At 41.6% G+C, this 25,795-nt stretch overlaps 1 protein-coding gene across 4 annotated transcripts in view; it reads right to left on the bottom strand.

Moving 5' to 3' along the window:
* ctdp1 (CTD (carboxy-terminal domain, RNA polymerase II, polypeptide A) phosphatase, subunit 1) overlaps window positions 1-25,795 on the bottom strand; it is a 72,634-nt gene that overhangs the window by 39,815 nt on the left and 7,024 nt on the right. For 2 of the 4 annotated variants that reach the window (XM_075449217.1, XM_075449219.1), the window contains exons 8-12: window positions 22,516-23,553; window positions 19,293-19,434; window positions 18,961-19,179; window positions 17,176-17,329; window positions 387-598 (exon numbers count right to left, since the gene is read on the bottom strand). In XM_075449217.1, coding sequence (XP_075305332.1) covers window positions 387-598; window positions 17,176-17,329; window positions 18,961-19,179; window positions 19,293-19,434; window positions 22,516-23,553 — 1,765 coding nt within the window. The remainder of the gene's footprint in view (window positions 1-386; window positions 599-17,175; window positions 17,330-18,960; window positions 19,180-19,292; window positions 19,435-22,515; window positions 23,554-25,795) is intronic. The other 2 variants (XM_075449218.1, XM_075449220.1) reach the window with 2 other exon arrangements.

The following is a 25,795-nucleotide window of genomic DNA, read 5'->3' as shown; positions in this document are numbered from 1 at the left end:
ACAAGTTTCAGTTCAATCTGTTGGTTTCCTTAGCTAGGAAATTGTTTTTGAATTGGCTCTATATGAACGAATTGGATTATTTTGTAAATAATTATGATTACAATGAATTGAATTCCAATTGGCTTGAATTGGACTTTATGATTTAAGTGCCTTGAGATGACATTTGTTGTATTTGGCGCTATATAAATAAAAATGAATTGAATTGTAGGATTTGATTCAATATGTGAATAGTGCGCGTTGATGTAGGAGATAACGGATAATATTTGGGATCAGTTTTTTGACATCTATGACACTTTACTTGATGACGGGTGTTGGTGTAGCTGTGGTCGAGGGTCGAAAAGTGGTGAGGTGAGAAAAGCTATGACATGGAAACAGCAGCGCCTCACCTCGGGACACCATGGGACACACGGGCGTCACCGGAAGGTGTCTGAAGCCTCTCGTCCACGCTCTGTGGCCGGGGACCGGGTCCCCCTCCTGCCGTCTGTCCAGCTGCCGGCTGATCCTTCCGCTGCTCCTGCTCTTCATCCTCGTTACTCGGCTTCTCCCTCCCTTGGCCCTCACTCTCGTTGTCGCTCTCCTCGCCTAAGATGTCGTCCACCTATATTTGGTTTTGTTTCGAAAGGGAGCTTTTGTGAGCTTATTTTTGGTGGACATCTAAACACTGACACACCAGCTTGAATACACACAGTATATGTACAACGTCCTTGTATGTTGCTTTTAGCGCTACTTCCTGGTGCTGATGAGATTTAGAAGTCTTTCTCTTCCCACCAAACCAACTAAAGCTGCTTCTCGTTATTTTGTGTGAAACACCCGCCAAATCAGAAAAAAAAAAACTTTGACACTTTGCCATTTTTCATCATTTAGCATAATCAAAAATCAAATAAATCCATTAATTAGAAAAGTAAATGAATAAATAAAGACGGTCAGTTTTCTTCTATGGCCTGATCTTCGCTGATTTAAATTTAAATCTCAAGATCAACATTTTGAAGAGAAGGAAAATATCTCGGTCACATTCTTCCAACGTGATGGTGAGCAGAGTTGCAAAAGAAAACTTGCTAACACTCAGACTCATCAGAGACTGTTCACCGTACTTTTTCTAAATTAAGCTATTGTGTGAGTTCTTGGTCACAAGCAGAAACAACTACTGCAATTATGCCACTCAAGATGATGCATAATCAAGCAATTCAAATCTTGGGACAGAAAGCCCATTAAATTACAACAGTGCACCGTTTTTAAGAAATCAAATATGATATGTTTTGACATTTCATTCGATTTCCTAACCTTAAAAGTTTTCATTGAATGGTCACATGGTCGGGCTCCTCCAGTACTGGAGTCACGGGCTCAGTAACCTGTAAAGCTTCTACTGGAACTGTGAGATGTCTTTAGACAAGTCCTCAAAAGGACAAACTTCTCTTTCTTTACGGGGGATTAATGTGGAATTTTTTTTAGCTGCGGAACTCAAGCCGGAAACTGACTTTGATCCTTTTAGATTAAAACTGTTCCAGGACCAGCTGTGTAGTCCTGAATGAACGGCCTGTCATCCTTTTTATGACGTTGATGGATCGTCTGTCGTGTCCTACACTGCCTGACCTGTTATATTTCTATGTATCTTTGTTTTATTTTCATTTGAATCTTTTTCTTGGATCATCTTATTTTGGAACTGAAAGGCCGTTTTGGGGACAGGTTTACAAAGTAGCATAGGCTATAAATGCTGTGGTGTGCGGTATTTGCTCATGAAAATGAACAATAAAGAACAATAAACAGGAGGCCAAATGCATTAGCCGGTTTGCTTAATTTACCATGCATATCAATTATGTATTCATCTATATCTGCAAAGTGGTTTTCCCCACTCAAATAATCTTAGGTTATGTACTTTCCTGTAATCTTAAAAAATAATTATACTTGAGGCTAATGATTACAAGGCTGATGTTAGATTTTCAAAGGAAAGAGGTAGTATAATTTCAATCAATCTATCAAACATTTGCCTCCTTTTTGGGGCCTAACCTTTGATGAAAAGACAGAGACCCCCTGTTTATGTGTATAAATATGACTATTTTTAAGGTTGGTAAAAAGAAGCTGTTGGTAAGTTGGTAAAAGGTATATATATATATATATATATATATATAAAATCTTACATAAATACCTAAAATGTTCTATAGGTGATACATTTTCCAACAAAAACTAAGAAAAATAAAACTGCAAAGTGGATACAAGCACATAGCGACAAAAATAAAGTTTAGGGATCTCATCTTTGACGTTTTGCAAACTTCTGTGAGTTAAAGGTGACTCTGCAATACAAATAATACTGCGAGAACCTGTTTTAGGTTCTCATCCGTCACCCAGTACCACCAGAGGCTTCCGACTTGTTCCAGATTTATTCTACAGCCCAACAAAGTGCCAAAACATACAGAAGGGTTTGAAATGATCCAACGGTTGAAGCCTGCCAGCTATCAATATGAAATAGCGCACCAATTAATAAACCACAAACCATAGACCTAAAGTGACCAAAATAAAGAAAAGAAAATGAACAGAATATGAACTGAAACCAAAATGTTGTGAGGAGCCACAAAGCCCGACATCTAAAGCTGCTGTGTTGGATGGAAGAACCCTTTAATGCATGCTGTTGTTTTTTTCCATCCACTCCACGTGGAAGAAATGACATTTGACGTGGTCTCACAAAATCCCCACTTCAGGTTTCAACCCAGGGAAACCTTTCACAGGTGGAAAAGAAACCCAAAGTACATCTGTCCGGTGGGAAAAACCCTCCCAAACACCAGAGGCGAAATCTGCCGCTCATCAGTTGTCTTTTCTCTCAGCAGCTGATCATTTCTGAAGCCAATGGTCATTAAGCCAATGGTCACGAAGTTAGCCCATTGACAGCTTTCTGATCAATGGAAATGAGTATAGCCAAAGCAAATGTGCAACCTTCTCTCCCGTGACTCATTAGAAGCGTAGAGCTTTGGGAGAACTGGGATTAATGAGGAGGGATGTTCCCTCGGGGCTCGAAACAGGATCAGTACTGGCAACGAGCCAGGTCCATTACAGCCATGCTGCTGGTAACATGGACAGCCACAGACTGCCTTGGCAAAGATAGAAGATGAGGGTACTCAAAGTAAGGCTTAACTGGACAAAAAACACATTAGGCCATTGTTGGTTGTTCCATTCTCCATCTTCATTTGCTGACTCAAATTTGATTGAGACTGACCTATAGGCGTCAGTAAAAAGGAGGTAAGATCCAAATAAAACTGCTAAATGAGTTTTGTTTGTCCCCTAAATGGCAGAAAAACACAGTTTAAGATTCTATTCTCAGCACAAATAGCTTTTTGTCGTTACATTTTCCCCATAAGTTTATCCAACTAATAATTTCTTAAGCCTTACCTCCGTGACAGGATTTAAGACGGGCTCTATTTTTCTGTCACTAAAATAAAAGTGCAAAAAGAGCTGAACGAAGACAAAAAAAAAGGAGGCAGAAGTTCTATTGCAGCTTTCTTTATGACCCACTGTCTGTTCTGATTCAGTTCAATGACAGATTTCCTGACATATTCCTTTGAAATTCACTTCTATAATCAAGGAGTTGGTTAGCGTCCTGACCCTGGTGATGAGGGAAGCCTGGCACTGACCATGATACTACCACCGCAGAGTTTCCCAGATGCTGCTTCTCCAAAACTAACAGTCAGCAAGAAGAACAGCTTTCTGCTTGTAACCCTGCCATGCACACCAACTAAGTTCAGCGCCCTTCTGATGGTTAACACGTGAGCATTAACATTAGCCAACGTTAAAGATGCCTTTAGCTGCTTACAAGTTACCCGGAGTCGTCCTTGTGTCTTTGCAGATTATTACGCACCTTGTACTTAAAGTGATCTTTGCTGGTCGACCACTTCCATGGCGGCAACTTATGGAGTTGATACACAAAGTGTCTGCCTGTTAAATTCAAATTCACTGCTTTTACCAGGCACATATATGTTAGTGGAACATTCTGTTGAGTAAATAAATTACCTTGTATCATGTTTTTTGCTGCACACTCTCTAAGGATGTATGAAACCCTGAAGATGACTTGAGAAGAACATTGTATATATTGACAAACTTTGAAGAACCCCTCCAGGTGATCTGCTCACAGGTGGTACAAAAGTTTCCCCATGGCTTTAGAATATGTCTCGAGTGACCACTTACGATCGGATCTCACTTCCCTGCTATTCATGTAAATCTTTGTGGCAAAAAGAAAGAAATTCAGCTTTCTTGGAAAGTATTTTTTGGCGGCACTGGCTACAATGGAGTATAGATTCTTAGCAAATGGACTTTATTTGTGCATTTTCAAAGAAAATAAGAGCCACAAATGCTTCCATAGTTATTGCAAATACCTGATCTGTCTGCCACTGACAAATACCTTGGAGACACTTGATATTAAGTGTATATATGTATGATATATGGCCACTGAGGCTGATTGTTATCACAAGCTTTTAAAAAGGAAAAAATAAAAATAAAATGGGACTTTAAAAAATGTTCACAAACATTGAGGCTTACTTCTCACTGCATCCTTTGTCTTGGTTGTAATCAAAGATCGAGCAAAAAGCTCTACATGAAACTTTTCAAAGCACAGCATGATGCACCCCCAAAGCTAGTCGAGAGGCAGGCTTTTCATCTCACTACTGCAAGCTGCACGTACAAGTGTAATTCCAGGGCATACAAGCTATTCTTAACCAAATGACTGAGTTTTGAAACTATGGTGTTCGGCTCCGTTTGCAACTCTCCTCTGGTTTCCTGAGATCATTAATCTGTTTGAAGATGCAAGAGAAAAGTTAAATTGAGGATTGTTTGTTCCTGTCTGGAGGTCGGTGAGTAAGTGCTCAGCACTCCTGACCTGAAGCACCCCATAAGCCTCGCAGTTTAAAAAACACTCGCAGCTCAGTCGGCCGTCACTTGTCAAAATCAGTCATGTCTTTGCTGCTTTACATTTACTCAGCCACCGACACGGTGGCAACAAGACTCAACCGTTCAGCTGCATTCTTATATAACGCAGACCCGAAACAGCATGATTCACCTCATCTGAGAGCGGACATAATGTTTTGGCTCATCAGTGTAAAGTGCGGCCGACATGAACTGACATATTCAAACAGGACAGGGAAAAACTCATTTCTAATTTCTAATTTCTTATGATGAAGCGCGTGCTGTAAATTCAGCCGGAGGTGTTACTGAGACACTCAAAGACTCATCTTCTGCCAAAGTAGCCGAGGGTCCATTACTTTCAAATGAAAGTCATCAACTAAGAGGAGCTGGTGCTGTGAGAGCAGCGAGTGGCTGCTGCCCTGAGCAATGAGTTTCAGCGGAGCCGACGCCAACTTTCAAGAAAATTGGAGGCCATTACACGGAGCTTTGATTAAGTCCCTGTTCTTACATTTTACTCTGTGCTAAATGTATCTTGCAGCTTGCCGGAATGAGGTCCGTTGAAGCTAAAGTGCAATTTAAACAAAGCCTTTTCTAGATGTCGATATCCTTAACTCCTAAGCAATGACAAAACAACGACATGCAGTCGTTTTCGCTTCATTTCTCATTAATGGACTAGTTTCTTAAAGAAGAATCTGCAAGGAACCACTAAAGCCAAAGGGTGCGAAGACTAACTGATACGAATCAAAGTGGATTTTAACATTAAAGGTGTGCTATAAACTGGTTGATGGCCCGATTCCATCATTAACTCATGGCCAGACGACGGCTGCCGTCTGCAATCTTTGCACAAAGTGAGCTTGGACAGACTCTGTATTTTTCAGGGAATCGTGAATCCAATAACCCAAATATGATCACCTGATCAAGTTCAAAGAGAAAAGTTTTGGACATCACTACTTTAAATCATCAGGGGTACGTTTTCAGCTAACATCATGAAATTATCATTCAAAAATCGGTTCTGAAATCGGAAAGTTTTTGAGGAGCACAGGTTTCACTGTGGTCTGACTGTAAAGGAAAACATTGGCCTTAGAGGGGACGCAGTAATATACCTAAAATAAATACTCAGCAGCAGAACATGTGAGGCAGAGACCCGCAGAGAGAGCGCAACACCTTTCCATCCGGCCAATCAGCTCTCATTGTTCTGCCCGACGCTGGTTGGGTTTATTTTACAAGGAGTCTGGCAGCAGCACGGGGACCCCACCCGAAGGATTACCTTCAGCCGCAGGTGGCCACAGCAAGCAGAAAAACGGCGGAAGGAAAGAAATCCAATTATCTTAATAGTTTACATAAGCTGGTGTAAAAGCATGGTGGTTTTTAGTCAATTGTACCATAAAAGATTAAATAAAGATTACAACATGTTGTGACCTGTGAATCAGTAGAATAAAAGCCTCCAACAGCAGTCAGCTCGTATCCACATTTGCCTCATTTGTTCGTCAGCTCAAAAGCCAAATCAAGCTTCTGATGAGAGAGTGGGGAACAATCTCAGCATGAATTCACATTTCTCACTCTGCCTCTACCTGCTCCTCCTACACGAGGGAGAGCTAAAGTGCCTTTCAGAAACACTGTTCTTAAGAGTATCCACAAACAGGAAAGTACTGGCTTTTTTTTTTTCTTCCCTCCATCGCCTCAGAAAAGACGCGCCACACTGCAGATGAGGTTAGACGAGAGGAGTTATGCAAGCCTGTGGAGAAAAAAATAAATAAAAGATACACTGCCTCAGGGATCCTTTGGATTTCAGAAAGTTTTTCCTATGAATCACGCACGTTTTTGAATCCTCAGAAATGTTCCTAAGGAAATGACACTGAAATGGACGCGTTTACTTCCTTGACCTGGGACTAGACGGGAAGATGTCGTCATAGTCAAAGGAGAGATTTCTGTGAAGCTGCCAGGTTCTGCAGCAGAAAGCGTACTCACTGTGGGTATAGTTTAGGGACAGAAGATGGTCAGAACTAATTTGCTGGTTGCATCTGCATGATGGTTAACTTAATTGACCAAATAACCCTGATACGATGACTTTTTTACCAGCTGCTTGGTGAACTGAGGCAGTAAAACAGACTTCAGCACCACGGACAGCGGCACACATTCAGCTCGGGCGACAGATGAGGATCTCGCCTTTGTTGGCTCTACTGGATTTAAGATTACTATAAATGTTTAAAATGACATGTTGCAGCTTTGTGAAATCCTGACTCATTTCATGCTCGTCCAGAGGACTTTTGTTCATTTTTCAAACAGCTCTTAATTCCTTTTAACTCTCACGACTAATATAACTTACAGATGTCATATTCAGAAGAATTGGGAAGACTTTATTTTGATCATATTAGAGAAAATATTTTTTACTCGCCGTCTGCTACAGTTGTTGATGTTGCAATACATGATGGGTAGCAGTGATGTAAGAGCCGGTCTGTAAACCCTGACAGGGAGATAAATATGACTTCTTTTCAGCCAACTTGAACAAGAGTTGAACTTAACAAGCGAGCAGAGGCAACATATGAAGTGTTTACTCTTTACTTCTCATGTTGCCTTTCAAATGTAAAAGTTGCAACATTATTGGAATGTTAACAGCTTGCACATTTAAGTCATCGTTTACCCAAAATGCTGTTAGGTAGAGTAAAGGAAAGCCCTGTCGACTGTGATGTGTGACAAACTTTGTGGCTTCTGACATAACTGAAACACTTTGTCTGTTGTTCGGGGGGGGGTTATTGGTCACACAGACAGAAAAGATTGGCTGTCACGTTTAATTCTCAAGTTAGAATCCCAGCGCTGCTACAGTCAGAAGGATTCACATTTGTGCTGACAAACTCAGAAGTGACAAGAAACGCAAATATCAGGCCTGACCAGTCCGGTCGGCTGGGGAGGAGAAATCGCACCAGAGCAAAAGTGAACTTGGGATTTTACAGTAACATTTGAAATCTAATGAAGCTTTTAAATCACAAGAAAACTCATTATCAGCCGTGTGAAATCTTACACATCGTAAGTCATTTTATATGTGTGGAAGCTGGGCCGGGACTGCTTCATTCATCACACCGAGGCTGTAATTACAGGTGCAACTCCGTTGCCACAGAGCAATAAAGACTTCAGTCTGAACTTCAATATATATTTTGATATATACATTTAACCTGTGGCTCCGTTGGAATGGGACTGGGTTAAAACCAAAACAGATGTGATAATAAGGGATTGGTTATAAAAAAAAACAAAACAAGAAGTGCAGTTTTACATTCATCATAAAGAGGAAGAAGAAAAGAAATCCTTAGTAAAGCTGAACATTCCGCAGACTCTTCCTCCCTCTACAGCTCACCCAGAAAGGAAGAGATCGATACCGGCAGGCGGAGAAAGAGCTGGGATCACAGTGAGTGATGACTGGGCCAGACCTCCTACGATCCCGGGCTTAATGAGCCGCGTCTCTGCGGGCCTCTGCAGCGTCATGCATGTCCCGACACCATCCGAGTCCAGATCCTCATCTGACTCCGCAGAAGCACGCCGGCGGCTCACTTAATGCAGCCTAAAACTATCGGGTTTTAATTAACCTTTTCATTTTGTGAGGCACAATCTCGCTAAATTGATTAATTAGTGTTAAAAGCACGACTTATAAACACTTTTAAGTAGCCCGACACTGTTTATATTACCGTTAGAGCAGTGACTCGATATCAGCAGGCAGCGAGAACAGGCTCAAAGAGAACTCAGCATTTCATAATCATCCTCTTTAATCAGAGAGGTCTCTTTCAGGGATGTGACGGGTTATACAAATGAAGAGAAAAAGAGCAAATTAAAGAAGAAAAGGGCTTCACAGAGAGGGTTTAAAAGGCTCCATCATACATGAGTTGAAGCCCTTTCCCCTCATCAACAAAAGCCAGTGTGATACCGGAGGAACCTTATAACACAACGTTACTATGTGGTTGTGATAACATTTCATCCTAGAGCAAAGAGCTAAAGGGACTCAGATAAAATCCTGACAGATCCAACGGGGCCCAATTTGTTTCTGGAGTCTCCTTTGACTCAACCGTTTGGCGAGCCGGCAGGTGCCTCCTCAGATTTGCTGACGCACGAGATGAGAAGCGTGGAAATTTCTCGATTCCGAGATGCATCACGATGGAGAAGTGAAAGATTCTGCTTCGGCTCAGAGACGGAATGTAATGGAAAGTCTGCAGTCTTCCCGACATGTAAAGCACATGTAAAATGAAGAGAAGCAGTTGTGCAATCGACCGTGCCGACAGATCCAGAACGACGTTGGGTTTGCTTCTTTTTTTTTTTTTTAAACAGAATTCAGAAAGGGGATTTCTGTCATTTACAGAGACAACTGGAATCCAGGCTCACAACTGTGCATTTGCAGTGAACGCTCAGTGTCCAGAATGTTCGATTTCTGAGTAAGAATCGTTCTCGTTCTTTTCACCAAATGTAGACATTTTTAAATCCAGGTTAAAGACATTTCTTTTCTCATGTGTCTATGCATGAAATATCTTTTAACTTATCTAGACTGTTGCCTGTTTTTAAATTAATTTAAATGATTTTATTGGTTTCTCTTTATATTCTTTTATGTATTTTTAATGCTTCTTGCACTCCCTGCTGCAATGCTTTTTTTTTTATGTAAAGCACTTTGAACTGTTTGTACATGAAATGTGCTATACAAATAAATTTGATTTGATTTGATTTGATTTTTACGATTCTGTGACAACCTGTGGCCTTGACCAACTATTTCCCTCCCCTTTTAGACTCAGTAACTGCAGGGCATTTGCATTTTATGGGACATAAATGTGTAGTAATTTTCATTCTGGTCAGTATTTTTGAATGAGGGGTTAACTGTTAGCTAGAGAATATATAAAATTGGCTTACAGAATCGATAACATGTCTATTCTGCAAGTGAAATCTGCAGAGAAAGTGACCGAATGTTTCAAATTTGCTCCAAATGTATTCAAATTAAGTTTATTTTTTGACATGTAAATGGATGGCCTTTTTAATCTATACAACTTAAGTGTTTTTCCAATGTTATAAAAGTTAGAGTGAAACCAAAAAATGTGAGGACAAACCTTAATTTCACTGACAAACCCCTATTCGAACTATCCGGACTTTTATCTGCTTTTAAGGCTTTGCTTTGTTTTCCAGGTGTCATCTGCACTCTGCTGGAAACGAAAGAAGGCACGTTAACGCCGACTGTAAAATCTGTCACGCTGCCGACCAAAAATCTTTTTCTGCCAGTGGCAACTTCCTTGAGGCACAGGCATGTTATTTATTTTTATTTTTTTAAACTGTTTTGCACTTTATCACATGCAATGAGCTGATTTAAAAAAAAAAACAAAAAAAAACAGTGTAGGTCATATACTACAGAGAAAATCTATCAAAGAGAACCAGAGTTCTCTAATCGCCGATACAGATGGTGAGAAAAGCAATTTCCTCTAAAACAACCAATGTGTTCTTTAAAGCTTCACTGAGCAGCCCTTTTGTACGACACCGCGTAGTGTTTAAGCGTCGCAAGCACTGTTATTCCCACTGGCTGCAATGATCATCAGCGGTGTTTAAATCATTTTGATTTGATGGACGACTCCCTCGGGGGAGGACGAGGCTGTTTTGTGGTGTACCGGCACTTCTGAGATAACCTAGGTGTGCTTTATAACAAACCACTGAAGGAATTTGTTGCAGCTGGGCAGATTGTGTTCATCTCATCTATTCTATTTCATGCTGCCCCGCCATTAAAGTATTACGCTGTTGTTCTGTGCGCCGATGTTAAATGAAACAAACTCGCCAGCCACTCTAGCAGGAAAAACAATCATCGCTACGGAGCCCGTCTTGATTTAACACTAATGACAGAGCAACTGCTGCATTATCTTGTCACTTGTAGAAAAAACACGAATGAACATTGAACAAATGAACATTTAAAAAGGCACACAAAAAAAAAGAAGACTGGTTTGAAGTGCACTTAAATCATCCTAAGTCCTCTGACAAATGACTACAAAGGCCAGACCAACAAAGGACCGACGGTCCACAGTCACTGGTGAGCCAACAAGGGAACGGTTGTTTTAAAGAAAGGTCACCCAGTCGGTACGCCGCTGTTTTCCTGTGACGGGGAACTCTGCACATGTTGCTCCAGGTAAACTGACATACCACCGTGTAACCATTGGTGACATTTAAATGTGAGGCTGTCTACCTGACTCAGATGCGTTTCCTTGCTCCAGCCAATTAAAGGCTGGTCCTTTCCCAGTGCCCCTTAAGATCTACAGTGTTTAAGAATGTCACAGACTGCCCTTTAGCCAAGGCTGTCCCAGGAAGATGACATTTGAAATACATTGTAGCTACAAAAGATTCTTCCTATGAGTCAATTTCTTTACTTGTCAAAAGATGATGAGGGAGGAGTTGGCTGCGCTTGCAAGGATGAGAGGTTTCCATGTTTTAGTGGGAGCTAGATCAAGTCGAAAATCACAAATTCTACACGCCGACCATAATATGCAGAGAGGACTTCCACATGTTGGCTGAGAGGGCGACACAGAGAAAGTCAAGAGAAAGAACAGGGTAGGTTGAGGTTGTCAGTCTTGTGTAAACACAACACTGGTTCCACTGTTGAGATAAATGGCTTCTTCTTTTTTTAACGCTTTAAAAAGGTTCATTGGTCAGGTTAAAGGACTGGACTGAAAATGAGTGAGAAAGCAGCAAATGTCCCAAAGAAAAAAAACAAAAACTTTGAAAGACTATAAGAAAGACTGGAGATCAAGACCACTTTAAAAGATTACAACAGAGTCTGGCTTCATGGAAGCAAAATATAGAGCAATGAGATGTGGCTCTCGCCTTTGACTGTGCAGGGATTAGGATGAATTTTGTCTTTTTCTTTCACAGGACAGGCTCTTCTGCTGTCTGAGAGCTCCACATTTTAGACTAATTCAGCACCAAGTGTGCTGACTTAGTCTAGTGACCAACTGGCCACTACTGGCAGGAAAAAGTCATTCACAGCGTCGGGGTCTTTGATCGAGCACCTGAAAATATGGCTGACATTTCAGATAAGACGGCGTTATTGCAAAATCTAAAGCTTTCAAAACATAACAGACGAGCTTTGGCTGAACCAGCAAAGGGGTCAGTGTTTGTTTTTCTCCTTTTTAATGGCAAAAACAACACATGGGACCGAAACATCATTAAATCATCCCTGCCCATCGATGAACCTCCCTCATCTTAATGCTAAAGCAGTCTAAATGTCACATTTACACAATAAATGCAGCTGGTGTTTAGGGAAAAATGCCCAGTGGGAGCGGCTTAACACCTCATTAACCAACTCCATCTTCAAAATTCTATAGTGCTAGATTAGCATGAGGCTGGCCTTTAATCAAGTTGGAAAGTGAATGTTAGGTCCATGCTGCCATGACAACATCCTACACAATGATAGCAATGAGTAAAAGCAAGGTTCTTTGGCTCCAAAACTGCAGGGACGAGATAAATGAAAATGCCTTCGTACGGTACCTCTAACAACTTATTATGCTGTCAGCAATTAGAGGGGGTAAAAACAACAAGAAGTTTAATTAACACATCGGCGTCAGCTCTCAACCCAGTCGTCATCTGACACATCTGCACAGGACCAGTCCTCACACAAGGGAGCAAATTCATTTGGGATCCACAAGAGAGCTCAGATGGGAAACTTATCCAAACTCATTTCATCCACGTGACTAATGGTGATTTACCGATGTCCATTTCCAGAATCAACAACATGTTGATATCATCTGCACTCACCTATGAAGTCATCAAAACCCCACCGTCTGCTCTCAAAATACCAAAGATGATCTTTTATTCACACAGAGAACACACTGCTCCCATGACAACAAAACTCAGGCTGTATTTGAAACCGCATACTTCTCCTACTACTCCTACTGACTTTTTTCCCGGATGCATACTAGATTCTCCTAAATGTTGGGTATGCATCATGAGGTTACTACTCATACTCAAACTACCCAAGATGCAACGTAACTTGACGTCGCCGATCGTCATTTCCTGTCAAAACGGCAGTTTCAAGCTAGCTACAACGAGGGTAGGTTCACTTCCTGTTTTCAAAACAAAAGCAACAATTGTATCGTAATGGCTTTCCCTATGATAAAAGGCAACGGGTATTTTATTTTGTGAAAATAACCGGAAGTGCTTAACTCACTGCGGCTAGCTTTAGTAGCGCCGAATTCGTGGGAACAAAATTGTAAATAGCCGGTATTTTGTCAGGTTTTCAACACGTTGGGGATCTAAACGACTACTTTCTCACCTGAAAATGTTTCAAATGTTGCTAAAGTTTACAGAGTTTAGAGCTTAAGGGAAATCAGCTTCAGGCCGGCTGATTTCAGCTCGGGCAGGAGCGAAATGCATTGTGGGTAAACGCTCTGCATACTGTCTGATCGATGAGTATGCAGTATGTAGTATGGAAGTATGTAGTAGGCGGTTTCGAACACAGCCTCAGAATCATCCAAACCAAGAACAATTCTCTGACACTGACAACTTAGAGGGAAACCTATGGCCAAAACCACAGAGCAGTTCACACGGGATTATTTTGTGGAAACGTGTTGGAGAAACGCCGGTGTGTTTAAATCACTGCAGCTCGTTAGCGACGGGAGGCGTTAGAAACCAGCGGCCTGCTTTTTTCTGGCTCTAAACCTCATAGCTGCAGAGAGGCGAAGCAACAAAGAGTGCAGCTTTCTGCAGAATATCAGAACTGCATAAAATGTGGAGATGGGAGACATTTCAAACACATTCCTGTAAAAACGGTGGATGATGAGTCCTAAAAAAGGAAAATAAAGGATCCTGTCAGAAGGGATGGCGCAGCGGTTATTAGCCTGCATCTACAGAGTTATCAAACCTCAATTCAACAAAGAACCAGGCAGCCGTTTGATCGTGTAAAGCAGGACTAATCAGAATGGCATCCAGATCATTCGGTTATCCATCCAGTCATCTATTTTGTACACCCGCTTCATCCAGTTCAACTTAAACTTTTAATTTCGTTGCAGGGTCCACTGCAAACTCTGCGTTGGAGCTCAAACTGCACACAGAAATGGTCAGAAAAAGGATCCATTCTCCATGAAAAGATATTATCTTTAATGCGCTTCGAAACAAAAGGATGCACCGTGAAGGGATGGAATGACTAAAATAACCTTTTAACTTATCTTGTATATAAATATATACTGTCATGTGAAAAAGAAAGTACATCCTCTTTCAGTTCTTAGTCGAGATAAATCATCATCTAGTTCCTTAACAGCTCCTAAAACATCACAGTTTAGTGCAGCCTCAGATGGACGACAATACAGGACAAATAAAGTAAGATAAAGTGTTGAAATGGTGTAAAAAAAAACTTAAGTGCACCCTTGCTGTCTCCACATGAATAAAGAGGGTAATTAGCAGTTTGTTTGTCTGGAGCATTCCGGTGTGTGTTTACACAATGCCAAGGAGGAAAGACATCAGCAGTGATCTTAGAAAAGCAATTGTTGCTCCTCATCAGTCTGGGAAGGGTTATACGGTCATTTACAGACTATTTGGAGTCCATCATTCTACAGAAATAAAGATTGTACACAAGTGGAAAAACATTCAAGACGGCTGCTAATCTTCCCAGGAGTGGACTTCCCAGCAGGTTCACCCCAAGGTCAAAAACCCAAGAGCTACATCTCAGACTCTGCGGGCCTCAGTTAGCATGTTAAAGGTTAAAGTTCATGTCAGCACAAATAGAAAAAGGCTGAACAAGTATGGCCTGTTTGGAAGGGTTGCAGGACAAAAAGCCTCTTCTCTCTAAAAAGAACATGGAGGTGTAGCCTCGGTTTGTAAAGTCACACCTGAACAAACCACAAGAACAAATGACGTGCATGACAACAAGCAGAAAATGTACAACAGAATGTCAAAAAAAAAAAAAAAAAAAAAGAGACAAGAATCATGTTGCTGCGAAGGTCCAGTCAAAGCTCAGACCTCAGCCTGATAGAAACGCTGTGGTGGGATGCCTACAAAAACGTATCAACTGGAGCAAATTTGTAAAGCGTGGGCCAAAATTCCTCCCCGACGATGTGAGAGATTGATACCATCAAACAGAGAATTACACCCAGACTTGATAAACCAAGAAGGAGTCAATTAAGACAACAAATCATCATAATCGTGACCAAAATGCTGACATCGAACTCCAACTGCAGAGTCTAATGATGGTTCACTGTGCACCAACAGAGACACCTTTCACATCAAATCCTTAAGTTTCATAGCAAACAAGATACTAAAAACTAAAGAAAAAAGCTAACCGAGCGCCCGTCGGTTCAGCTTTCCTGTCATAAAACTGCCATTACATGAAAAAGTAGATAATCACCATGAACCACATCTCAAACATGGCTCGCGACAGGCTCGACATGGACAAACCCACACAGTCCCTTTTGTGGAATAATCACTTACTGAGAGGTTCTTGGCAGATCTCAAGGGTCTGCTGTGCGCATTTTTCTCCCCGCTGGAGCATTAGCAGAATTCAGACTCAATTAAAGTGCATTATCCAAGCAGGAGGTGCACTGCTCTCAGTAATCACTTCACCTGCCTCAAGAGGCAAAAAAAACATAACATGCAGAAAGTAGACGGCCAAGAACAGAAAGACGGCTGGAAATAAAAAGAATAAATAAAACTACGTGGGATTTAATGGCAGCTGTATGGTGAAATTGAAATTGCAATTTCGGCTCGTAGTCCGACAGTTTCTCATCATATACGATGATGAAAGAAGATCCGCTATAAGAGAGAAAATTAACAGCATCGTCCGACTGTTTAACGTCTTCCTATTCCAGTAAAACCGTCCTCAAATAGCCATCCTTGGAATACTCAGAGCGGAAATGCTTTTAAAAACCCAACCCATTAAAGGAACGGAAGAAAAGCCGCTCAACGAGACAACAACAAAAACTATTAAAAATCATTCAAATGTTTTTTGTAAATGGATGCATGTTGGCGAGTTAAGCTGGAAAACACAAACGGACTGAAGCCTGATTCCTTATCAAGCCCTCCTCCAAATTTGAGCCACTTCTTAAAGGCATGTCGAGACAACCGTTCCACACGGCTCTGATGTCTTTGATGTTTTCGCCCTCCACTCCCGTTGTCACAATGACTACATGTTACCACTACATGTTTAAGAGAAGATTTTGTTTTGCTGTTGGTCGTGCTATATTTCAACCTCACAACTCATCTCACCAAACCACAAGACTTCTGGAACGATGTCCTTTGGACAGATGAGCCCAAAGTACAGATGTTTGGTCATAATGCACAGCAGCACGTTTGGAGAAAACCAGACCCAGCATATCAGCACAAACACCTCATACCAGCTGTCAAGCACGGTGGTGGAGGGCTGATGATGTGGGCTTGTTTTTTGAAGCCACAGGACCTGGACACCTTGCAGTCATTGTGTCCACCATGAAAACGCATCTCTTCAGGAAACACTACCCTGATCCGCCCCCCTTAGGACATCACCCGTTTCGTCCCAGCTCCTTACGCACTTATTTGTTTCCTAAATTGTCTTTGTTTTCTAAATTGTCTTCCTATTTGTCTATGTACCTAACTTACCGCACTTACTCTAGCACTAGTTATGCTCTTAGCTGTTTGGTTTTGGAAGGAAATGCACTTCTGATTTCTTGTGACCTGAAGTTCTTTTGCCTACCAATGTGGAACACACTTATTGTAAGTCGCTTTGGATAAAACCATCTGCAAAATGACCGTAATGTAATGTAATGTAATGTAAGGAACTCCTCTGTATGCCAAAGTATTCTAGAGTCAAATGTGAGGCCATCTGTCTGACAGCTAAAGCTCGGCTGAAACTGGGTCATCAACAGGACAATGATCCCAAACACAGCAGCAGATCTACAGCAGAATGTCTGAAGAAGAAAATAATCAAGGAGCTGCAATGGTGCAGTCAAAGTCCAGACCTCAGTCTTGATAGTTGTGCCGGTGCAAAATGGCAGACAACCTCAAAGAACTGAAGGAAGGTAAATTAGCGTGGACCTAAAAGGATGGGGAAGACTGAGAATGTCGCACAGAAAACGGTTACCTCTAGTTATTTGATGGCGAAGCTGGTTTTACAAGGTGTTGATTCGTGGAGCGTATTTCATTTTTCAAACATCGATTTTGGTTTAGTTCTTGTTAAATGAATAAATAAATAAATGACGCACGTAAGGTGCGATGATATGACCTATTTTAGAAGTGAAATAAGCAAACCGTCTTTTGGACATGAGTGCATACATGGGACATAAACATCAACTGGCACCTTTCTGTGTGTGCGGTCATCGCCCTTACCTCTTTGTCCATGCTGTCCAGGTCCTCCTTGCACATCGTGTACAGAGGCATCGTTTCCGACATGCTCGGCTGTCGTTTCCGGCGAGACGGTCCCGGCTGCTCTTGGTCTTGGCTGGACCCTGCGGCCTCATTCTGCTGACTCTGTGCCGTTCCCCTGGGGTACAGTAAAGATAAAAAAAAAGTATGAAAACACATCCAGACTGCAAACTGCTTTAGCCCCGCTAAATACTTTTTAACTGGCTAAAAGCTGGAAAAGTTTAGGTATGACTGATTGTTTGCTACTTTTAAAATCGTGTTGAGAAAGGCTGGGGAATCTGTAAACAGGGGAAAATGTGCAGCTTTATCACAAAGGATGATGAATGTGAGAGGCTGAACCATCAGAAGAGGAATTCGCTCACAAACCTGAGAATGAATGAGTGCTTTCGCTGCCTTTTCTTTTTCATTTTCAGACCTACTTTTTGCTCTTTGTGTTGTCGCCTTAAAGTATTCTTTACTGTAGAACTCATTAGCAAAGACAGTACGTAATCAGCTTATACAGTTCGCAACAACAAAGCGAGAAGGTTAAGGCTGTAGACTGATGATGGGAAGTGCTCGGGCTCCAGGGCCCAGTAGCTGTATATGCTAATGTGAGGAGATGGCTTCTCCGCTTCCTTTTGGGGGAAGCTTAATTGAACAGATCGTCTTTGATGATTCGATCCAAGTCTTTGCAACTCGGTGAAAACTCCACTGTGTATCTAATCCATGAATAAAATGGGCCAATTTTCCACTTGAGGTTATCAATTACAGAGTATCAACACAGATATAATCATTCTGAGCCTTTTTTTTTTTTTTTTTTTAATGTGGAGGATATGTGTTGAACTGGAGGAGCTTAAAAAAAATAATGAAATAAATAAATAAAAAGTCAAGCCTGGACCTCAGAGAGATGATTTTCAGGTGACTCGTACCTTCCTCATCACTCCTGTCCAGCTGCAGGGGAAATCAAACGACTGAGGGAAGAAATCACTCTGTGGTGACTTCTGTTACGAAGACCCAACACGGAGATAAAAAGATGTACGACGAACGCTCAGAGGCTCCTCTGGGTACTGCACACTACAGCTCCCCGACCACCAACAATCCATAAAACAAGGGCTTTATTGTTTCTCAGCCGTTGTCTGAAGGAGTCTATGTCTCCACTGGGGGGTATTCACACGGTATAGTATCAATACACCATGGCTGTTTTCGCTTACAGAGAAATGAATGATGGAAATGAGGCCCATGGGACGCATTCACTGTGCGATGCCTACGTATGGCGACAATTAAGGAAACTTTATCTTTATCTGTCCCCTTCAGATCTGTTCAAATTCAACAACCGAGACAAAACAGAAATATCAACCCATAAAGAAGAATCTGTTCCTCATCAGATCAAAAAATTCGATAAATACAATCTAAAACGTGGCTTTAGTGCTTTTTGACTCCTGGTTCCATTCATTTTCAAACTGACATTTATCAAGAAACCAAGTGTGCAGGACAGGAAGTCACACAGACTGAAATGTGACTCACCAGCTGGGCTGTTATGATGCACCATAAGGGCCGATATGGGAAAGCAAATTTTGCACTTTTTATGCTTCTTATACACCAGCGGCAGAAAGAGATAGCTGGTTAGGAATGTTATGACTGAATGTGGCAAATCGCTACCATTGGTCATTTTCAAAAACAGAAAGAGCAAACGTGACAAAACGAGGACTCTGATCAGTCTCATCATAAAGTGAAACATTTTACTCAATCTTGAAAAACATAACGTGGTACCTGAGACCGGACTGCTCTCTGGGATCAGAGATGCTCGGCTGGAGGTAGGGTGAAGGACGTGGCGCCCGAGGACCCCTGCGGATGAGGTTTCCCGTGACCGCGTCATAAGTCCGAACCTCTGGAGCCGCTGGTGGAGGTCTGGGGTGGAAGGGAGCCGGTTGGAAAAGACGCTTCTGAAATGCGCCCTGACTGTCAGGAAAAGCTGCTGGGCTGTTGCTCCTTCAGGGAAAGAAGTTGGAATTTCAATCGTGAATCGTGAAAGATTCAAACGCATTTTCAAGCAACGAGTTCGGCTAGAATCGGGGCGGCCTTTTAGACCACAGTTCCCATACCTTGGAGTCTTGGAGTAATCCTCTTTCAGCGGGTACAGCTGCTCCTCCACCCGCTCCCAGCGCTCCAGACAGCTCCAGAGCCAGTCGGGACTGACGACATGGAGGTGTTTGCAGCCTTGCGCCTGGCGAACCTTCTCTGTGCCTAGTCGACAAAAAAGAAAGAGAAAAGAAACTCGCTTTGACTTTAAATTTAAAGCTATTACCAAACAACGCACACAATGCTGAATAATTTAGATCAATGATGTAACTTTCTTGGAATTGAAAGAAGAGTAAAAAAATTCCCAACATTGTCGAGGACGCTGCATTCAAAAAGTCAGATCCACTGAGAGAATTATTTTTGCCTAAATAGCACTACTAAAGCTTGATAGAGGGAAAATGAATGAAAGCTAGCGTCTTTGAGTTGCTTATTTGCAGCTAGCTGACCACTTTTGCTGAATGTAAAGCTAACATAACCGTAAAGTTACGATGTGGACGTGATGAAACAAAGCAAACGTTTGGTTGGAAAGCTGAGCTTTAAGCCCCCGAGCTACCAGACAATGGGCCTCATGCAACAACCGTTCGTACGAACAGATTTGTTCTTAAGTCGTGCGTATGAGGGATTTAAGAGAATTTGCGCATTCACCAATTTTTTCGTATTTTACGTTTTCTTTCAGGTACGAACAGAATTTGAGTGATCCAGACCTGTCGTAGGAGTTTCGTAAAATATTGATTGTACATTTAATTACTTTGAAGCAAACATAAATAAATATATACATTATACCCCATAATTATGCTGACATTATTCTGTTTGACTTAAATTATGCACTAATTAAAGGTTAATTTGACTCTGTATATAGCAAGGTCAATGGGAAGCATAACCAGAGGCTGACTTGATACTTTTGGTGTAACCGTGTAGATATCCTTGTGGAGACAGACGAATGGCTGACATCGTGATTTAGATTGCCATGGAGCCACAACTCCAGAGAGAAACATGCCGTTCAAACCCAATTCCAGCCAGCAATAGACTGCACACATATACGCATCAAAGCACCCATGCTGTTGTGGAGCGCACCACTGAGCTGAAGGCCAGGTGGGTGTGTCTCGATACAGCGGGGGGGGGGCAAACTGCTCTATAGCCCAGAGAAATCTGGCATGCTGCGTTTTGCACAATATTGCCATGAACGAAGGTCTCCCACTACCTGAACCAGCCCAGGCAGACCAGAAGGTGTGGTGCCAGAAGACCCCCCCCCCATGGCCCCATCAAAGTGCCATCATGATGAGGCAACAACTGATTGCACGGCTTTAGTTGCGGTCATCGAGCGCATTTTTAAGCCATTTTCATATCAAACCATTTCTTCTTTATTTCAGTGACATTGTGAACTAAAGGTGACCGTAATTCCACTGCTGACACTGCTAAAAATCTTTGGATCTCTGAAAGCAGAACTTCAATCTCAAAGCCCGTAAAGTTGTTCTTTTTGTGCCTTGATGCCATTTTCATGACTCAACACTCAACACTTCCTGGCACAGGAGAGAGGAAGCACAGCCTAACATGGTATCATTTTGGGCGTGGAGTATGCAAATTTACTATCCTCGTGCACGTGCACTTAAATGCGCACGGGTGGCATTCATCATTTACGCATGTTGTTTACACACTTTTTCGTTCGTACGAAAAAAATGAGAGAAATTTAGAATAAAAATACGAAAATGTTCTTGCATGAGGCCCAATAATTCAAAGCCACGCTAATTCTGTAATAATACGAAACACCCCGTTTTTATATCAGTGTACCGTTGAGGTTAACAGCGAAGCCAAAAAAGAATGTGAAGGTACGTTAAGCCAAGCTGCATGCTGGGAAGAGAGCGCCGTCTTGTGTAAAACGATGTCCTGTTATCGGCGCCTTCCACTGTTGCTGCTACGTTAGCTTTGGCTCAAAAGTTGGTTACGGTGGTCAAATCGGACAGAGAAGAGAAGAGATGGAGACAGTCCTCTCCTCTTACATCCTAACGGGTCGCCTTTCTGCTGGAGCTTTGCTTCTGTTAAAGAGGAGTTCTCCTCTCCACTGTTCCCTGTGACTTCTCTTGAGGGGAGATTGAACGTAATGATGTAAATTGGATTGCAGTTTAATTGATTTGAACTGCATCTAATTAGACCTTTATTGAACTTGTTTACTTTCTATTTAAAGCGATATGAAATGGGTGTTTTTGTGTTGCAAAACGGCACCATTTAGATAAACTGGACTAAAATTTAAAAGGACAAGGAGATTATCTTCACAGAGAAATATTAAATTATACTGCAGAGGAACAGGAAGGGCAACATTGATTCATACACTGGATTGGATTAAGGACCCTGACGCACTACCTCACTCAGGCTCCCACACACTGCAAACTACATTTTAGGACTGAGTGGAGACACTTTAGTACAAGGGAAAAGGTAAATTGACTGTATTCATTTCGATTTTCTAGTCCAGTTGACAACTCAAAGTGCTATGTGAAACTTTGCACAAGTTTAAAGTTACAAATCCAAGGAAACTCGCTGACAGTTGAGGCGTGAATGTGCTAATTAAATAGTCGAAGTTGCACCGAACTCTGATTCCCTGCTAAATCCGAACCCCTTTTTGTTTTGGGCTCAAATATAAAGCAAAGCAATCACAGCAATTTTAAAAAGATTCCATTTGTTTCATGGAATTGTAGTCAGTGGGTAAAGATGGGATACAACCGTATATTACATTTTTCTCTTTTTACCTTCAGACATGTTTAGCATTTCATAATCCTGAAGGTTAATAAGCTTGGTCTCTGCTTACAAAAGGCAGCCTTGGTGCTTATGAGCTCCACAGAATATGACGTATAAACAAACCCTTAGCAGTCTTTAAAGGATTGACATCATCATATGTAAGCCATTTTTATTTAAAACTCAAAATCTCTGGAAAAATAGCTTCCCACATTGTCCACACTTCCCTTTAATGTGCACATGATAACAGGAGAAGGTTCTGTTCTACCAGACAGATGAGTTTGCAGAAAAGCTACAGACAAAAAAAGTGTGTGTGCATGAAAACAGTGCAGATGGCAGTTATCCCCTGATGGTAGAAAATGGCTGTTGAAGTCGGCTATTTTCTTTGTTTACTTGAGTTAGACTTAAACTGAAACTTTTAGCATGATTCATGTGAAAGACACCGTTATTAGCAAACTCGCTACAGTCCTGTGACATAAGCTCCAACGGTGGTCGGGTTTAAAGCGTGCATCAACATACCTGCTCTTGCTGCGATTAGATGCGTTGTCCGGTTTGGCTCCTGGGAGCTGAGAATCAAGTTCTTGCCTATCATGGCCCCCAGTGCTTTGGCGTGGTAGAACTCACGGGTCCTCTCCATGGGGTAGTTGGTTGGATACAGACCACTGAACGCTAGCGTCGTGCCCTCGAGCGTCTTGCTCTTAAGCTCTGGGACGATCCTACGAATGTCTGGCATTTCGGACGCGTCCTTCTTCAGGTAGCTCTCGTAGCGAGCGTAGTACTCTGCGTGGATCCTTTCCAGCACTTCCTCCAGGTGGATCAGGTGATCATCGTGGTCGTTATCGGCTTCTTCTTCCTCCTCTTCATCCTCCATGCTCTGATCCAGCAGCTCCTCGCCCATGGTGACTCCGGATTGTTCACTATTCTGAGATTCTGTTTCTGGTTCTCTCCGATCTAAGCATCCATTTCCGACCTCGGGGTCAGGGAGTAGAACATTTGAAGGTTCTGCTACGTCAGAGTTATTTTCTATTTCAACACAACCTTTACTGTCCCCTTCCCTTTTCCCATCTACATCAGGAGGGTCTTGCCCTTCTCCTTCCTTTCCAGACTCCTTTGTCTGGCAAGACTTGGCTTCACTATCACTGTCTGATGAGGGAGGCTTTTCTGTAATGGAGTCATTGTCACCGTCACTGTCACTGGAAAGGTCAAAATCAAGATTATTGGACTCATGACCTGGTGCTAATGAGTTTGCACCTTCCTGTGCCCCTCGTGTCCTATTGACGTCATCTTCCTTGATATTTGTGTGGTCATCCACCTGAGTTTCCTTTGATCCCAACTCAGACCGTGACTCCGTTTCTGACCCTTGACTTTGTCCTATCTCATCCTTCACAACTTCTGCAAGGTGCGTCTTTTCATTTGCTGGTTCTCCCTGAGAAGACTGAGGTGTTGTAGGGCCGTCCTGTCCGGAACCACTGTGGTCTTTTGCCCTTTTCCTGAGGCCATTATTTTGTTCTTCGGCCTGTTCTGTGCTGTCTGCCGGTCGACTTGAGGGACCACCTGCTGAAGCAGGACATGGAGGTAGCAGAATCCATGGAAGGCACATGCAACAAAAATCAAGGCAAGGCTTAGAGAACATTTAATGCTTTCTTTTTTTTTTCTTTTTTGTCTACTAAGTGTGTTTTATAGCTTTCTGTGTATGTAAAAGATCTTCAAAGGTTAAATCCACACTAAAGGTAGTTATTCTCACCTAAATTAAACACTGCTCCCATCCTTGCCTAAAGCCCTGTCTGTAGTCCAGTTTCTAGCTTCTTTCCTCATAAGCTCACATTACGATATGCCACGCTTGCATTATGCCTCAGTTAATTATTTTCCAACACTTGAGCACTAAATCTTTTAGTGGAACCCCAATATAAAATAATAATTAATGAATGTGTGTAATATGGGCTCTTTAACCCCTCTGGATAGTTAACAAGTTGAAGCTAACTTCTTTTGTACACTAGCTAGCACGAAACTGTGCTAGCTAGTGTTATTTGTGATCAATATATTCTATTACACACTGCTGTGTTATCCGGAAAGGAGACATTAAATTACACATATAGTTGAATAGCTTGAGAAAAAAAGAGCACTTGAACTGGAATTAAAGAAAAAACAAACTTTAAAAAAAAAAGAATGATATTTGTAAGATTTTAATCAATGTTAGCTTACTTACTTTGTTAGCATTTCCTGTTAAAATGCTTTGGGCTGCACTTAAAAATGTAAAACAGTCACACAGACCATTCAGATATTACTATTACAGTAACCTCACTGCAGTAGCTTTCTTTTAAAACAAAGTAAATGATGGTTAAAAGAATAGAAGTATACCTCACATTTATAGGTCATTGCACATTTAATACATTCATTTAATTCTGAAGAAATAAAAGTGACAATGAGCCTCTATTTTAATGTTTAATGCAGTCTTTTATATTTGATTCACTTACTTTAGATAACGTGCATCTTTTGAAACCACTTTCTCTCATTAGATCTGATAGATAGGACCTGTTTCATCATGTACTTAACATTAATGCATTCTGGAAGGTCGGTTGCCCTGCATTTTAAAACCTCTTAGTAATAACCTTCTTAACATTTCAAACTAGTACATTATAGACACAGGATAACCCAGATTTTAGCTTTTAAATTTTTAGAAAGTGCTGCTTTGGCTTTTGCTTGTTGGCAAATACTTTTCAGAGTAGAAAATTCTTCTCAGGCAAATAAAATTCATCTGGGTACACTGAGTCACTTCAGAGCTAGTGACTGTTTGAGCGTGAAATATAATTGTGAGGCAATAATCAACAGCGCAGATAAAAAAAAGAAATAAAAAAAAAAAGGGTAAAGAAAAGTTTGCTTGCTCAAAGTAGCACTTGGAACCACAGGGCTGAATTGACAACAGAGGGACGTGAAATAAACTGAGGAGGCAGTGTTCAGTGTATATATATCAGCCTTAGAATCAAAATGGAGCTAATTAAACCATTGACAAAACTTTCCAAATGCTTGTTCAAAAGGGAGTACCTGGAGAAAACCTTTTTTCTGTAAATTGACATTCAATACAAAATAAATCGATCTAAACTGCTTTTAGATTCCCAAATACAATGAAATGTGTGGCCTAACATTACACATATATCTCGAGATGGCTTTTTATGGACTTGTTTGTATCTAAATTCAAATCTGCTTCGGGCTAAAGTTTGGCAAGAAGCGCTAAAAATCAGGAAAAATAAATCTCCAGTGATAGGCTGTGAATAACACGGCCCAGTGGACTCCCCACAGTGGAAACTTGTATTTCATTACCATAACAAACTGTCCATACACCAGTATCTCTGAACTGTTTTTGGGTGTAGTATGTGAAGGCCTGTGCTGTGCCTGGCTGCTGTTCCAAGACGGGTGTAAAAGGAGGAGAGAAGTCTCACAACAAACCAAACATTACTAACGAACCCCCAACCACGCTCACTGGCAGGCTCCAAGAAGCTGTACTTTACCTGCAGGATAATCAATAAAGTCACACGGTGCCACCGCCAGTACTCCCTGAATGAAGGGCTAATACTTCGAATCCAATACTGAAGGATGTGGAAAGGTCACCGTATTGGAGCTCCTCGACCCCTGCTTATCAACATGCTGTTGATGATAACGATGCTTGTGGATTAAGCTGTGTTAGGTTTTGACGGCTCCCGTCACACAACCTGTTTAAGGTTGCATCAGCAACAGCTGAGGAAGTCAAAAGCAACTTCAGGAGAATATATTGTACTTCCTAGATATACCCGAGTGGGAAAGG

This window comes from Odontesthes bonariensis, chromosome 18, assembly GCF_027942865.1.
Source record: "Odontesthes bonariensis isolate fOdoBon6 chromosome 18, fOdoBon6.hap1, whole genome shotgun sequence".
NCBI classification, from domain to species: Eukaryota; Metazoa; Chordata; class Actinopteri; order Atheriniformes; family Atherinopsidae; genus Odontesthes; species Odontesthes bonariensis.
Note: the sequence above shows the minus strand (reverse complement) of the source record. Positions and strands in the feature narration are given on the sequence as shown.